General features: G+C 34.5%; 1 protein-coding gene across 4 annotated transcripts in view; it reads left to right on the top strand.

The window, feature by feature from the left end:
• Ptprz1 (protein tyrosine phosphatase receptor type Z1) overlaps positions 1-16,292 on the top strand; it is a 172,661-nt gene that overhangs the window by 112,883 nt on the left and 43,486 nt on the right. For 2 of the 4 annotated variants that reach the window (XM_047560614.1, XM_047560613.1), the window contains exons 11-12: positions 5,817-5,863; positions 10,834-14,404. In XM_047560614.1, the coding sequence (XP_047416570.1) occupies positions 5,817-5,863; positions 10,834-14,404 (3,618 nt within the window). The remainder of the gene's footprint in view (positions 1-5,816; positions 5,864-10,833; positions 14,405-16,292) is intronic. The other 2 variants (XM_047560616.1, XM_047560615.1) reach the window with 1 other exon arrangement.

Genomic DNA, 16,292 nt, shown 5'->3' with positions numbered 1-16,292 from the left:
ACACAATTTGATCTCCGTGGATGCCTTATTTCCCTTAAAGCACTCTTTATAGTAATTATGTTATAGTAAAAGATGTTATTTGATGTGATGTTTAGAAATAATATGCCTCTTAAGAGCCCAGGCTTACAAACTTGCATAGATTATTTCCTAACTACTTCTATCAAAAAAATCCTTCATTAGTTATTCCATTTCACCCAAAGTCTAGGATTTCGCTATTCTTTTTTTTTTTAATATGCAAGATAGCTCAATTAGATTACCAAGTGAAAAATCAACATACGAAAATCAGTAATTTACATATATTCAAACAATCTTTTGGAAGATTTAATGGAAGAAAAGATTTCATATATAACAGTAACAAAAATATATTAATAATGTTTATCAATAAAAATGAGACCTATTAAAAATTAAAATTAAAATACCACTGAAGCCAAAATATTGCCTTTCTACAAATAGAAGGACCATATTATTGTGTAAATTAATTTGTAAATTTAACAAAATCTCAATGAAAACTTAACAGTTTTAAGCTATATCACCTTATGCTAAAGTTAGTGAAAAAAATAAACATAGAAGTGGGACCAACACTAAAACACATTAAGACATTTTTAAAAGCCTATATAATTTAAGAGTATCATACTGGTCTATTAGCAAAACAGAATGCCCAGAAGTAAGTACACAGAGATACACATAGAAATTGAATGTATAAAGAGGAAATCACCTCAAATCACTGAGAAAAAGAAGTAGTCAATAAATATTGTAGGGATAAGTAAAGTAATATCCCTGCCTTACCTCAAATACCATGATAAATTCCATATGTACCAAAGATATTTTTTAAATAACACAACCATTAAATAATACTAAGAAAAGTTGAAAATTATTTCTTTACAAATCTGGAGTTAGCAAGAACTGTCTAACCTTTCATGACTCAAAATCCCCAAGTCATAAATTATTTCACTGGTACTTTTTGTTACATAAAAATCAATTTTTTTATGAAAAGAAGCATCATAAACTTTAAAAAAAAAAGATAACTAAGGGAGATATTTAAATCTCGTATCACAAAGAGCTATCTTTCCTAACATGTGAATTGACAAAATCAAAACCCTTTTGAAACATAAAAAAGGGAATAAAATTTGCTATTAATAAACAAGATAGTTAACTTCACTCATTAAAAAAGAGAAATGTAAATTAAAACTGCAGATGATTATCTGTTCTCTTACAATTTATCCTTTTTGATTTTTAAGACTGCAATAGAATTTCAATCCACATATATATAAGTCAGTATGGAAACTAGATTACCTTAAATACTATTTGTATGGTAGACATCACAGTAAACAGTAAAAGTCAACAAATACTACCTTCAGGTTTGGTAAAACACATTTGGTTGGTGCCTACAAGATTAGTCAGTTTTATAATGTATGTAGCTAACATAGAAACTTGTGAGTGCTGATTATTTTATAGTTTTTACTAGTACTATTTCATTCTGTTAATCATTGTGTTCCATTACATTCGTAATATTATCTTATTGAATTATTTTCTTGTTCATTTTCTAAATCTGTAGTGCTCATACTTTTGCTAAAAAGAAATCGTGGAAATAATTTATAATTGCCCTTATCCTTTCATAAATTTCAAATATTTTAATCAGTATCTAACTCAGTTTTCAAAACTGCGCTTAACTTGCTAATATGAATAAATCCTGCACTTAAATTGTTAGTTTGATAACTTTATTGTTCCTACATCTTAATTATATTGTTACTGTGTTCAACAGTATCACCATAAACAAACATTCAGTATTATTTCAAATTACTATTCTAAAATAAATGTATAAACCCATGTTCAGAAACTAATTAAAATTTTTCAACAAACCCTTTTTAATATGAAGAGACATGTATATTCTTTTGAAAAACATTTTAGAAAATTACACATATGAATGAGTAATTCATAACATATTTATCTCATTGTAACTAAGATAATTGTGTTCATTTCTCTTCTGTAATGTAGATTATTTATTTATAGAGGACATTGTTTAAATATATGTTCTGGGGCCTTGATAAGTATATGAGTTCCATTTAAATGCATGATGAAATTAAGCCAACATTTTTCCCTATTACTGTGTGTTTTTCAGTTGTATACAGTTGTCCTGTCAAATCACTATACATCTGTCTTTAATCTACCTGCACCATCCTATGCTATTGATGTTATTATATAATGATATTTAAAATCGTAGTTTGAAGCAATTACAGTCTACATTGCTCTTACTTTTTACACTGTGAAACTCAGCTTACTGTCAAATTATTAAATAAGCTTTGCTTTTCAACATACGTCAGTGTTGCTTTTTTTGTGTCATGTCATATTGTTTCCTAATGTACTATTCTTAAAAGAAACTAACATTATATGTGCCCTAAACAAACTCTGAATAAGTCAACAGCTTTTGGTCAGTTATTACTGAAATATGATTATGAATTTTAAGTGTTTACTTAAAAAAAAAAGCAGACATGGATGGTCTTCAATATCAGACTTTTTTCTAGCCTTCAGGGAGTCTGTTTAACTAAAGTGAAAATATTCACTTTAATTATGTAATACAGCATAATATTAAACTCTTTATTATATTCTGAGGCTGAACAGTGGTTACTGAAATATCAGTTATCATTATGAGGAAACTGCAGGAGAGGGAAGCCCAATAGGAGACCTGCTACCAATCGCCAGAGCTGGACCTCAGGTCTAGGGTATAGTGTCTTGAACTCTCAGACCCAGAACTATCATTTCCCAACAGTCTTTCAAATTTATTGTATTTCAACATTGAAGAAGCTCAACAAAAGTCTCCCGGATCTGGGGAGTGAAAGTGTTGAAGAGTTCCTGGGAGACCTCAGAATTGCAGTACGTTCAAATGAGGTTCGAATGATCTGAGTCCAGTTGGAACCAGAATGAAGATCCTTCAAAGTTAGGTTATACTGAGCACTACAAAGCCACCTGCCCTTGGGGTGATCACTCCTGAGAGTGTCGTGGAACCAAGAGGATCTCAGAGGGTTGCTTATGCCTAAATCTGCGTACCCGTGTTAGCTTTTCATTGCTGTGACCAAAATATCTGACAAGAATAACTTGGAGGAGGAAAGGTTTGTTTTGGTTCATGGTTTCAGAGGTTCTAATTCAGTCTACATAGCTTTGGGGCCTGAGGTGATGCAGAGCATTATGGCAGAAGGACATGGTGGAGGAAAGCTGCTCAGCTCAGTGGAAGCAAAGAAGCAAAAAGAAAGAGAGAGGTTGGAAGAAGATAAACCCTTCCATGGCAAACCTCCAGTGATCCACCTCCCAGGAGCTATCAATGGATTCATCCCCTGATAAAGTCAGCCCTCAAAATCCAATCATTACCTAAAAGCTCCACTTCTGTATGCCTGAGACTTTGGGGGACATTACAGATCAAAAGTATAAGAAGCCCCAAAGCTTAAAAGTGTCCAAAGAAAATTTCTTAATCCTTAATTGCAGTAAGCAACAAACTCAGTGATAGCAGATATCATTAGGACTCTTAGGAGATATGAGTGAATTAAAATTCTGCATTTTAATTTGTAGGAACCAAAATCCATATACTTACTTATGCTGTATTAAAAGGGTAAAAATGGGTCAAATGCAATACAGAGTGAGACTATTGAAAGAAAAGGAAATTAACTATCAGTGTGGTAATTAAACATACCTCACTCTGACCCTGACAATTAAAAAAGAAAATTACCTTTGCTCATTAAAAATATGTAGTTAGGTGAAGTTAGGCCATTTTTAAATTTTAAAAACATGCTATGCATGCTGAAAGGAATGCAAAATGATTGAGATTATTTTCTGCAGCCTCTTGAACTGAGAAAACTCTATATGTATCACTAACTATATTTAATTATGAGTTGTCCTTTCTAGCATTAAAATATTTCAAAGATACATGAAGAGTTTCTCTATTGTGAAGTAGTTTTGGTAAAATTAGGTCTGTCTTGTGCGCTGAATTTGGACATCTTTACATGCATGAACTTCTCTAGTAGTAGCTTATGGAAAATCATAATGATTATTTCTATCACAGTTTAGTTGCATATTATTGTTAAATTCACATCTGTTGATTTTCTTGACAGTTGCAAAGATACAGTGGTTGAGACTATTGAAATCATTTCAGTTAGAGAACTTTAAGAATATGGACCATAAACCAATTAAATAAATTAAATATAAGGAAGACCTGTAGAGTAGAGGAAGGAGAATAGAGAGAGGGAGGAGGAAGTGGGGAAGGAGGCACTGGGGACTGAAATGGAGCAAATTAAATTCAGAGCATATATGATTATGTCAAAAGGAACCCAACTAATTATGCATAACTCTAATGCACTAATAAAACCATAAAAAAGAATGAAGAGTATAAAAATATAGGGTGAGAAAAGGATTTTATAGGGAGAAATACAGAAAAAGGAAAGCACTAATGTTACAAATAAGTTTCCAAGCTCTTTCTTGGTCAATTTAACAAGCAAAAACTGAGAATTATAAGTGATTGTCTCTAGCTAATATTTTCACTTTTATAGCACAGAAATTTATGGTAAGTAACTTTATAATAACTAAATTGTCAAGAATGTTAACTTTACCTAAATCTTGGGAACTTGGTGCACTTAAGTATTTTACTTGAATTCTCTTCTAAATATAATTAACACATATAACTATATTTTTACCTTTATTTTTATTAACATCTAGAAATTTTCTGATAAAAAGGAACTCAGGAAAGTCTGTGTTGGAAAACAAGTCTGGGTATGAGAAATATTTTATGTTAGTTCAATTTTGCCTTGACATTTCTGCAGAATATGCATTTCCTTTGAGGACAGGTAAAGACATCAGTCAGAACATAAGCAGTATTGTGAGAATGCAGAGCATAAACTGGAGATGATCTGATACTCAATGAAACCAAATGTATAAGAAGAGCATCGTTATGATAATGCTCAAACCCTCACAGTTACTCTGGCTTCTATCTTCCTACTGACCCAGGCAGCTCAGATGAAAACTTCAGAAATTTTCTCTGAATCCTAGTAATTTGGTGATGTGGCTAGATTTCTTATGGGAGTTAGAGAACCAGCTCTTCTCTTTTCTAACATTTTCTGACAGGTCTTGTTTTAGCTGAGAGATCCATGTGCTAGAATTTGTTGATTCTGGTTGATTGGGAAGAACAGACTTGAATGGAACTGCTTATTGAAATCTTTGCATACAAAGCGCTAAAGCAGAGTTTCCTGGAGAGAAGGTACTAGAAGCATTCTGCTTTTTGCTTCCTGCTGCAACCTAGGCTGGAACCTGGGAAAACACTGTCCATTTTACCTGATAGAGCACACTGTACAAAAAAAAATGAGTCCACATTGAAGAGTGAAAAAGAATTATTTGACCATCAATCCGAAGAACTTAAAAGGAAGAGGAAACCAAATAAGAAAACAAATCCTGACAGTTCTCCAGAAAATTCCTGGCATTTCCCCAACTGCTTTTATCAGCCTTGCTAAGGACAAAAGTAGCTGAACTGATGATAAGTTCCTTTACACTTAGTTAAATCAGTCTCATTGTCCTCTCTTTCCTTCTGTATTTCCATAAGTCTTGGGGGTAATAGTGCAAGAGAAAGATCAAGGTTTTGAATCCAGTTACATATAAGTTTATATAGGATTATATTATGTAGTGTTGGGTAGTGTTGAAAACTGAAATTGAAATTTGTATTCATTTTGAAAGGCTCTATACTTTCAAAGCTAACATTAATATTTGGTTTTCCCCCTTTTCATCCACAAGGCTAAAATAGTTTAATATAAATTTTAATAACTTTGTTTTTAATTTTGTAGAATTTGACCTTTTTCCTGAATTAATTGGAACTGAAGAAATAATCAAGGTATCTTAGATATTTATATTCAAATATTTTAAAATTAAAGTTGATTTTTAATTGTTATTTAGATACTGTTGCATTAATAAAATTTAATGTCACATTGTCCATTGTTTGTTGAGTTAGTGACTAAGCTTTATAATCATGTAATTGGTATACATGATTCTTTTATGAAAAAATTAGAATATGCTTTGATTAATTTAATGCCAAAAAAGAGATCTGAAGTTTTTGATGATAATGAAATAAAACAGTGAACTTTAAAAACAATTATGACTGTGAGAAATAGCTGTAAATTGGAAATTTTTACTTCTCAAATTTGTCTAGCAGAAATAGTATTTTATTCTTAATATTGATAGTTTATTTGTAAATAACCAATGATTGGTAAAATCTTAATAAATATGAATCAAAAATAAATTGTATGTATATTTTGCCCATTTAATTAGATTATTTGTATTCAGACTATTGAGTAATTGTTTCTAGCACAATGTCTCCAAGGAAATATGGTTATTTGAGAATATCTGCAAATATTAACATTATCATAATTGTAAAATGAAAGAACATAATTGTTAAATGAATTTTATATTCATCCTAAGCCCAGATGTGCTGTTCATAACTGAAACTATTTGTTCAATCCCAGTGCTACTATTGATGGCATTATGAATGTGGGCAAATGTACATATTGTTTAGGAGCTGATAAAGTGTAACAGTGATTGCTATCATATAGCAATAATTTGCAATTAGGTTGTGTGTTCACAGGTGCAGTTACCTCAATAATTTATGTATCTTATGGGCATTCTCTCTTACAAGAGATTGTTTTACCATTCAACCAGTCCACCTTCCAACAAGAGTTTTTAAAATTCAGCTAACATATGGTGTGTGTGGTGCATACCTCTGCAGAGGCATATGGATATGTGTGTGCCTAAGAATGATCAACAGAACCAAATCAAAAAAGGGAAAAGTAAATTACATTCATGCTGTGTTGTCAATTCAACTTGTTCCAACTCACTGAAGCAAACCCTTGTTCCAGCGATTGGTGCCATTTAGTAAATGATATTCTGTTTAGAATTTTATCTCAATGAAATGTAATGCACATCATGAACTTTTTAGACATAACCAAGGAATGATCAATTATTTTTCTTCGTAACTCCCATTTTCACAATTTCCTATTTATTTTTCAAGTGATATTACCACCATAGCTGCCTTTAGCATAAAGTTACAAAAGTTTCTTGAAAATTTCCAATGTTAATTACTGGTAAATTTCTACATAAAATGTAATTTCACTTCTAGCATAACATTTAGCTGTGTGAACAGGCTATAAATGTGACTTGGTTTGCCTTTATTTTTGTCATGACACTCTAGAGTGGAAATAGCAGTGATCACGTACATCAAAGTGCTTCAGGTCTCACCAGTTACATGCATCGCAGATACATAAGCAGATCTTCCTGTTAGAAAGGAAAGTGAAGGCGTTTTTATATTGCATTCTGTATGCTGCCTTGTTCTAGTTAAAGAAAGATTCTTGAGAAGGAGGAAAGGAAATAACTTGGCGTTTCAGCCCAGGTCCCAATGAGAAACAGACGCCACATTCAAATAGGCACTGAGGTTAGTTTAATAAAAAGCCTGTTCACAAACATGAGGGAAGAGTTAGTGGAATCCAACAAGGAATGATCTATAAACATGGACTACTGATAGCAGGGACTCATGACTGCATTAAGCCTGAATAGCAAGAAGAAGGTGTGGAGAGAGTAGCTCAGCAGATGCTTGGTAGTGGGACAAAGTTACCAGTGACCAGGCAGGCAAAACCTCCTGGGGGATAACCTCCCTCTCCTGCCACCTACCTCCTGGCAGAGTGGAATGGAGACGTGGAGAATATGCAGCATGCTGCAGAAGGAGACACCTCTAAGAGGGCAGAATAGAATCAAAACTTATCTTTTCTTGTGGAGAAGGGCTGTGACCTATAAAAAAGTTATTTTTGACAGCTATGACATTTATGAGGCTCTACCATGGTGGTACTGCCCAGAGAAGCAGCAGCTCACATTCTTTGAAAGACCAAGTCAAATACTTTGGCACTATTGAGGGAGAGGAAGTCAGCTAACACTTCATAAACTAGGATTTAGCATGAGGGGAACAGGAGCAGTCATTAGTAAACTTGGGAAAATGGTATTCTTCATGCTCTTGAAATTAGCTATTGTAATAAAGGGTTAAAATGGAGCAGATCCATGTCAGTTATTATGTGTTTTCCTGGAGCATGATTCTGAGATGGGTTGAAAACACTACCAAACTCATCTACTATTTACTTCCATTGCTTCAGGCAAGAATGATTGACAGAGACTGGCAAATAAGAGGAATGTATCTATACTTGCTTCCAGACCCTGAGTATGGAAATGAATAGTTTTAGGGATATTCCTTAGATCCTCTACAAATAGAAATGTATGACTTTGAGGACAATAGTACCTCCAGCATGATCAAGACTTAAACCAAAATTTATACAAATGGAAACCATGAATGATTGCAGGTTCAAAACCACAGTAGAAGAGAGATTCACAACTCCATAAGACCTTATAGTAAAGACTATCAACCAAAATATTTGTGGTCAGGTATATATGAAATAATCAAAGAGCATGAACGAGATATCTTTCTGAAATGCTAACACAGGGTACCGTGACCTCAGAGATAAACAAGACTTGGTAAATAGTCTGTCACCTATATCAGATTACAAGAGGTCTGTCTGACTGTACCTCATAAAGTTTAAAATCTAGAGAAAAAAAAATGAAGGATATGCCTGGGTTTGTATATAGTCCCCCGCCAAGAATGAGATAAGGAGATGAGCTTTGTTTTAGTAAAAATTCTGTGGAAATCTACAGAGTTTTGGTGGATATGATAGAGTGTGTTTGTGTGGGATTATAAACAAATCTCTGTGGGGTCCATAGAAATTACTGGATCATATGATCAAAATAGATGGCATGTTTTTTGGAGAAATTTAGTTAAGAAGAGAAAAAGAAAGGTAAAATGAAATGCATAATTCAGGGGTTTCTTTTATGTTCCTTTTAAATAAGAGAGATTAGAATTCATTTAAACTAATGAGAATGATTGGTTTGGTAATTTGAGAAAACTCAAAATAGTGGGAAATACTCAAGTGTGTTCAATGTCTAAAGAGATGAGGATACATTTTAAGATCAGGTGTAGGAATTAGCCTTGAAAAGTAAGGGAAGCAACATCTCAGCTGCAGCAAATTGGCAGGGACAGGAGAGACTTGTTTGTTCCATGATTTTAGTGTTAGGAGGAGGTGTGATGTTGTTTGTTGGTTTCTGTATTCTCTATAAACAGAAAGACCATCTGCTGAGATTGAGGGAAGGTCTAGGGAAAAAAAAGTTCAAATAGAGTTTTGATAGAGGTTAATATTGTGGAGTGACCACAGAGAGTAGGCAAATATTCAATTCGCAAATACAATGAGGAAGAGTTTGGAAACTCCACACTGCTAAGCATACCACTGATCCTCAGCAAAACTCTGGATCCAATTATAAAACAAAAGTCTGTAGATCTTTTAAGGAGAGAAGAGATAACTGACACCACCAGATTTTCACCCAAAGCAAATCGAGGCAAAGTATTCTTATTTTCTTTCCATTAATTGTTTAGGCTTGTAGATGAGGGGAATGTTTTTTTCAGGAAATTGGTGAAATTCCACAGGTTGTCCTTGTGAACAAGGTTATTAAACAGAATGCAAAATTCTATGAAGAAATACCACTAGTGAGGAAATTTCAGTTCAGGTATTGCAACTTATGCCTCAGAAAATACTATACAACTAACCAAATACTGAAGCAGTCATTAAGCCCGGAAGCCAGTTTCATACGGTGCACATACGTCAGACACATGCCCACAAGCACTCATGGTTGAACATTCAAGTTCTTTCTGCTGATACTGGTCAAGTTCTCATTAACTGGTGTGTATTGGTTTTGTTTTGTTTTCTTCTTCTTTTAAGAAACATGGCCATAAAATCTAATACATAACAATTTTAACAATTTTTGAAATACAAAGATATTGTACAAAATAATATTCCACATGAACTAAAAAAGTATCTCTGGTGATTTACTTTTTAAAAAATATGACAAGACATAACGTTCCCAATTTTATATACAGACACACACACACACACACACACACACACACACACACACACACAAGAGGCATGAGTCTTGGTTGACTTCTAGCCAGAACACTCCAGGGCCATTACACTAAGTGTACAGAGAAGACTTGGCTTCCTGAAAGATTATTGTAAAAGGAAACGAAAAGTTAAGTAACTTGTACTAGAATTATATTTTAATGAGTTGCCTTTAAAATATCTGCTTACATCTTAAGTGTAAAATATTTAAACAAAAGGAAAACAAAGCCTCTTCTTTCTATCCTAAATGTTCCCCATAAGATGATTGAAAAATTTATTGTGAATATACACAATTAAATATTCTCAATGTCTAATTATTTTGATCTTTGAAACATAGGTTCATTGCCATTTTATATTATAAGAAAGCTAGTTGCTATTTAGCTTGCTGCCCAATCAACTGAACAAAAAAAAGTTAGAAATAAGAAAATAAATACCATAAATAAAACTTTAAATAAAACTTCCAATATAAATACAACTACTAAGAGTCTTCCTTTTTAAAGTTGTAATATCTATTAATTTAGTTCTCTCATTCCATACCATTAAAATAAAACCAGTTGCTGAAACTAATGGTTTTCATTGGGTTTAATTACTTTCCATAGAGGATGGATGGTAGTAGGTATAGGGCAGAAGTATGGTGAATAGGATAGGATAGAATAGAATAGAATAGAAAAAAAAATAGAATAGAATAGAATAGAATAGAATATGTGCTCTGTGAGGATAAAATTTCCCAAGATCCCACAAGTGTTGATTAGCATTAAAATGTGTTATTAGGATTTCATTTCTTTCTTCTTATGTGCCACGAAATCTTGTTTGCTTTTTAAAGGAGGAAGAAGGAGGAAAGGACACTGAAGAAGAAACTGTGGTGAATCCCAGTAGAGACAGTTCCACAAATCAAATAAGGAAAAAGGAACCCCAGACTTCCACCACGACACACTATAATCACATAGGGACCAAGTACAATGAGGCCAAGACCAACCGAGCTCCAACAAGAGGAAGCGAGTTTTCTAGAAAGAGTGATATTCCCAAGATGTCTTTCTATTCCACTTCCCAACCAGTTGCTGAACTAGTCACAGAGAAAGGTGTTTCCTTGACTCCTCAGACTGTGACCCAGCTGCCACTGCATACTGTGGAAGGTACTTCGACTTCTTTAAATGATGGCTCTGAGACTTTTCTTAGATTTCCACAGATAAACTTGTCTGGGACTGCAGAATCTTTAAATGCAATTTCTATAACAGATTTTCAAGAGGTGTCTACTGATATCAGTGAGGAGGACAGTTTTTTGACCAGTTTCAAGCTTGATACTGGAGCAGATGATTCTTCAGGCTCCAGTCCTGCCACCTCTGCTCTGCCCTTTGCCTCTGAGAACATATCCCATGGGTACATATTTTCTTCAGAAAGCCCAGAGGCAATCACATATGATATCCTTAAACCAGAAACTGCCAGAAATGCTTCAGAAGATCCAGCTTCATCAGGTTCAGAAGAATCACTAAAGGATCCTTCCATTGATGGAAGTGTGTGGTTTCCTAGCTCCACCGATGTGTCAGCACAGCCTGATGTTGGATCGGGCAGAGAGAGCTTCCTCCACACTAATGACACTGAGATACATATTGATGAAATGGAGAAGACAAGTGAGTCCTTTTCTCCAGGCCCTGTGGTGTCACAGGCTCCCTCCGTCGCAGATTTAGAAATGCCACATTATTCTACCTTTGCCTACCTCCCGACTGAGGTAACCCCCCATGCTTTCACTCCATCCTCCGGACGACATTCCGTCTCCACCATCAGTGTTGTACACTCGCAGACAACTCAGCCGGTATATAATGGTGAGACACCTCTTCAACCTTCCTACAGTAGTGAAGTCTTTCCTCTAGTCACCCCTTTGTTGCTTGACAATCAGATCCTCAACACTACCCCTGCTGCTTCAAGTAGTGATTCGGCCTTGCATGCTGCGCCTGTATTCCCCAGTGTCGATGTGTCATTTGAATCCATCCTGTCCTCCTATGACGGTGCACCTTTGCTTCCATTTTCCTCTGCTTCCTTCAGTAGTGAATTGTTCCGCCATCTGCATACAGTCTCTCAGATCCTTCCACAAGTTACTTCAGCTACTGAGAGTGATAAGGTGTCTTTGCATGCTTCTCTGCCAGTGGCTGGGAGTGATGTGTTGTTAGAACCCAGCCTTGCTCAATATTCTGATGTGCTGTCACATCAGACCACTACTCATGCTGCTTCGGAGACATTGGAATTTGGTAGTGAATCTAGTGTCCTTTATAAAACGCTTATGTTTTCTCAAGTTGAACCATCCAGCAGTGATGTCATGGTGCATGCACGTTCTTCAGGGCCTGAACCTTCCTATGCCTTATCTAATAATGGGGGCTCCCAACACGTCTTCACTGTTTCTTACAGCTCTGCAATACCTGTGCATGATTCTGTTGATGTATCTTATCAGGGTTCCTTATTTAGCAGCCCTAGCCATGTATTGATGCCTAAGCCTTCGTTAATAACCCCAACTGTATCATTACTGCAATCTACTCATGTCCTCTCTGGTGATGGGGAATGGTCTGGAGCCTCCTCTGATAGTGAATTTCTTTTACCTGACACAGATGGGCTGACAGCCCTTAACATTTCTTCACCTGTTTCTGTAGCTCAATTTACATATACAACATCTGTGTTTGGTGATGATAATAAGCTGCTTTCTAAAAGTGAAATAATGTATGGAAATGAGACTGAACTGCAAATTTCTTCTTTCAGTGAGATGGCTTACCATTCTGAAAGCACAGTCATGCCCAACATGTACGATAATGTCAATAAGTTGAATGTGCCTTTACAAGAAACCTCTGTTCCCATTTCTAGCATAAAAGGCATGCTTCCAGGGTCTCATGGTTATACTGCCACTAAGTTTTTCGATCATGAGATTAGTCAAGTTCCAGTTCAACCTACACATACTGTATCTCAAGCATTTGGTGACACTTCACTTAAACCTGTGTTTAGTGCAAACTCTGAGCCAGCACCCTCTGACCCTGCTTCTAGTGAAATGTTATCTCCTTCAACTCAGCTTTTATTCTCTGAGGCCTCATCTCCTTTTAATACTGAAGTATTGCTACAATCTTCCTTTCAGGCTTCTGATGTTGATACCTTGCTTAAAACTGCTCTTCCAACTGTGCCTAGTGATCCAATATTGATTGAAACCCCCAAGGTTGATAAAGTTAGTTCTGCAATATTGCATCTCAAGGCAACAAATTCTGCTTCAAGTGAAAGCACGCTGCACTCTACATCTGTACCAGGTTTTGATGTATCGCCTTCTTCTAATATGCACTCTGCTTCACTTCAAGGTTTAACAGTGTCTTATACAAATGAGAAATATTTTGAAACAGTTTTGCTTAAAAGCAAAAGTTCCCGGCAAGAGGTACCTTCTTTGTACAATAATAATGAGTTATTCCAAACTGCTAATTTGGAGATTAACCAAGCCTTCCCCATAAAAGGAAGGCATGCATTTGCTACCCCAGTTTTATCAATTGATGACCCACCAAATACACTCATAAATAAACTTATATATTCTGATGAAGTCTTCGCCTCCACCAAAAGTTCTTCTATTCCTGATGAGGTATTTGCTAGTACTTCAACACTTGTTTCTGATACGCTTGTCTCAACTCATCATTCTGTTCCTTTAGGAAATGGGTACATTTCGGTTACAGCTGTTTCTCCCAACAGAGATGATTCTGTGACCACAGCCAAGCTGCCGCTTCCTTCTACAGCTACTTCTAAGCTGACCCATAATGCCAGATCCGATGCTGATTTAGTGGATGGTGGTGAAGATGATGTTGAATATGATGATGATGATTATGATGACAGAGATAGTGATGGTTTGTCCCTGAATAAGTGTATGTCATGCTTATCCTATAGAGAATCCCAGGAAAAGGTAATGAATGACTCAGACACCCAGGAGAACAGTCTTGTGCATCAAAATAATCCAATCTTACATTCATTCTCTGAGAATTCTGAAGAAGAAAATAAAGTTACAGGTATAACCTCAGAGAGTAAAACAGGTGTGGACGGAAGTCCTGATAAATCCCCGCCAACCCATGTGCTAAATCACAAGCACAATGATGGAAAAGAGGACTTGGACATTCAGACTGGTAGTGCCCTGCTTCCTCTAAACCCAGAATCTAAAGCATGGGCCGTTTTGACAAGTGATGAAGAGAGTGGCTCAGGGCAAGGGGCCTCAGATAGCCTTAATGATAATGAGACATCCACAGATTTCAGTTTTCCAGATGTTAATGAAAGAGATGCTGATGGGGTCCCGGAAGCAGGCGACTCAGAAATAACCCCTGGATCCCCATGGTCCTCCACACCATCTGCTACTAGTGGACACTCAGAAGTGTTCAACAATTCAGAGGCAGGTTAGTTATGACCAAAAGGACAGAGGTGTGGTGGTTTTATTGCTCGGAGAGTAAAATAGAAAAAGCATGGAAAAAGAGAAATTTGGTAAAACAGCAGATCATCTTTTTTTATGAAAACATCAACAAGTCAATTTACAGATTTTAAAATATGGTTTATTCATTTTTCAAGTGAATATTCAACACATTTTGATCCTTAATTTTCTCCGAAATACATAAAGCAATTTTTATGTATTGTCAGTATTTCTTATTCTACAGAAGCCTGTTATGTGTGGGAGCAATTATGTGTGGATAATACATTTTTAGTATATTGCTTTTAGAACAAGATCAGAATGTGCTGTTTTGAGATGATTTTAATTTTCATATTTACTTGTGTTCTAAAATAATTGTAAAACTAGTTCTAATGAATTATAAAATTTTATAATAGCATGATACGAGCACCTCTCTCTGATGTGCCCCACGTAAAGGAATCAAAAAAAAATTACACATCATTGTCAATTTGGGGAACTTTAAGAAGAAATGTTCTTAAGTTTTGAAAACTAACAGTGAAGTTAAAAAAATTTTTTTGACATTCCTTTTAAGTTGCTGTTGAATCCCTTAATGTTGCCTAAATGCCTAAAGAGGGCAGTGTAAACCAACGAAATGCATTTTACTTTGCGCTTGCTGTTATATAACTTTCAAAGTTAGATAATAGATATTAATATGCATAGTATGTATAGGTATTGTATGACAAGTTGTAAAACACTAGAACATTTTCTGGAGAGATGCATTTTGTTTGTTAATGTATTTTATGCAAATTGATTTATTGTCCAGATGTTTCTTAGAGCAGATGACTTACTGCATATATAATACAGATGTCTGCTTTAAATGCCAATGGGAAGAAAAGCAAGATTCAGTCACTTAAACACATGAATTACTAGATAATTTCATTGAATTGATGATAATAAGGATTTTATAATTTGCTTTTATTAACAAGGTATTTTTTAATTAATAATGAAAACATTTAAATCTTTAGTCAAAAGATAGGCTAATATAATATTCTACACTCTTACTGACTCAAAGTGAGTATTTATAATCCAGGATACAGACCAAACTCATTATGATATTTTTTCCTCTTCATTATTTTCATCCTTTGAATTAGTGTACTTTTCTTTCATTGAAGCACCAATTAAAAGTTTGTATGTTTTGATAGAAGTTTTTCTGTATTCTGACTTGTTACCTATTTAACATTGCATTTCAGTTTAAACACATGGAACTAATATGTGAGTATGAATAATGAGTCCATAGATTACTATATTCATTAGTGTTGTCATTTATATATGAATTGTTTTCTGTCCTCAATTATAGTACTTGTTTTTTTAAAAAAATTTTATCAGATTTATTTTAAAGAGAAATATTAGGAATTCATCAATTTTTTTCTTACTAGGTATTGACATGGATATGTTCTTGTTATATTATACTATCATAAAAAGACTATATATATATATATATACATATGTTAAACCTAGAATTATTGACTTATACAATTAATTTGCTATTCAATGAACAAATTAGATTAATTATTAAGAGTGTGATCCCCAACTAATGAGGAAAAAACAATATGAATATAACATCCAGTATCATTAAGTAACATAATTAATGAAGTAAATAAGATATAATAAGACTATGAGAAATTCTTTCATGTTTTTGAAGCTACATCTGTAAAAATCATAGGTCATTCATCTGGCTCACTACTGCATATATCCCTTAATCTGAGACTTAAAATGTACGGTGTATTTCTAAGATAAAGAACAATTGTTAACATCTATTACTCAAAATAATACAAATACAGCAAATATTAGTATCTGGTATTTATAAATAAGTAAACAGAGATCCAAAATACTTGATTAGT

This window comes from Sciurus carolinensis, chromosome 8 (genome assembly GCF_902686445.1).
Source record: "Sciurus carolinensis chromosome 8, mSciCar1.2, whole genome shotgun sequence".
In the NCBI taxonomy this organism is placed as follows: Eukaryota; Metazoa; Chordata; class Mammalia; order Rodentia; family Sciuridae; genus Sciurus; species Sciurus carolinensis.
The sequence above is the reverse complement of the archived record's forward strand: the minus strand, read 5'-3'. Positions and strand labels throughout refer to the sequence as shown.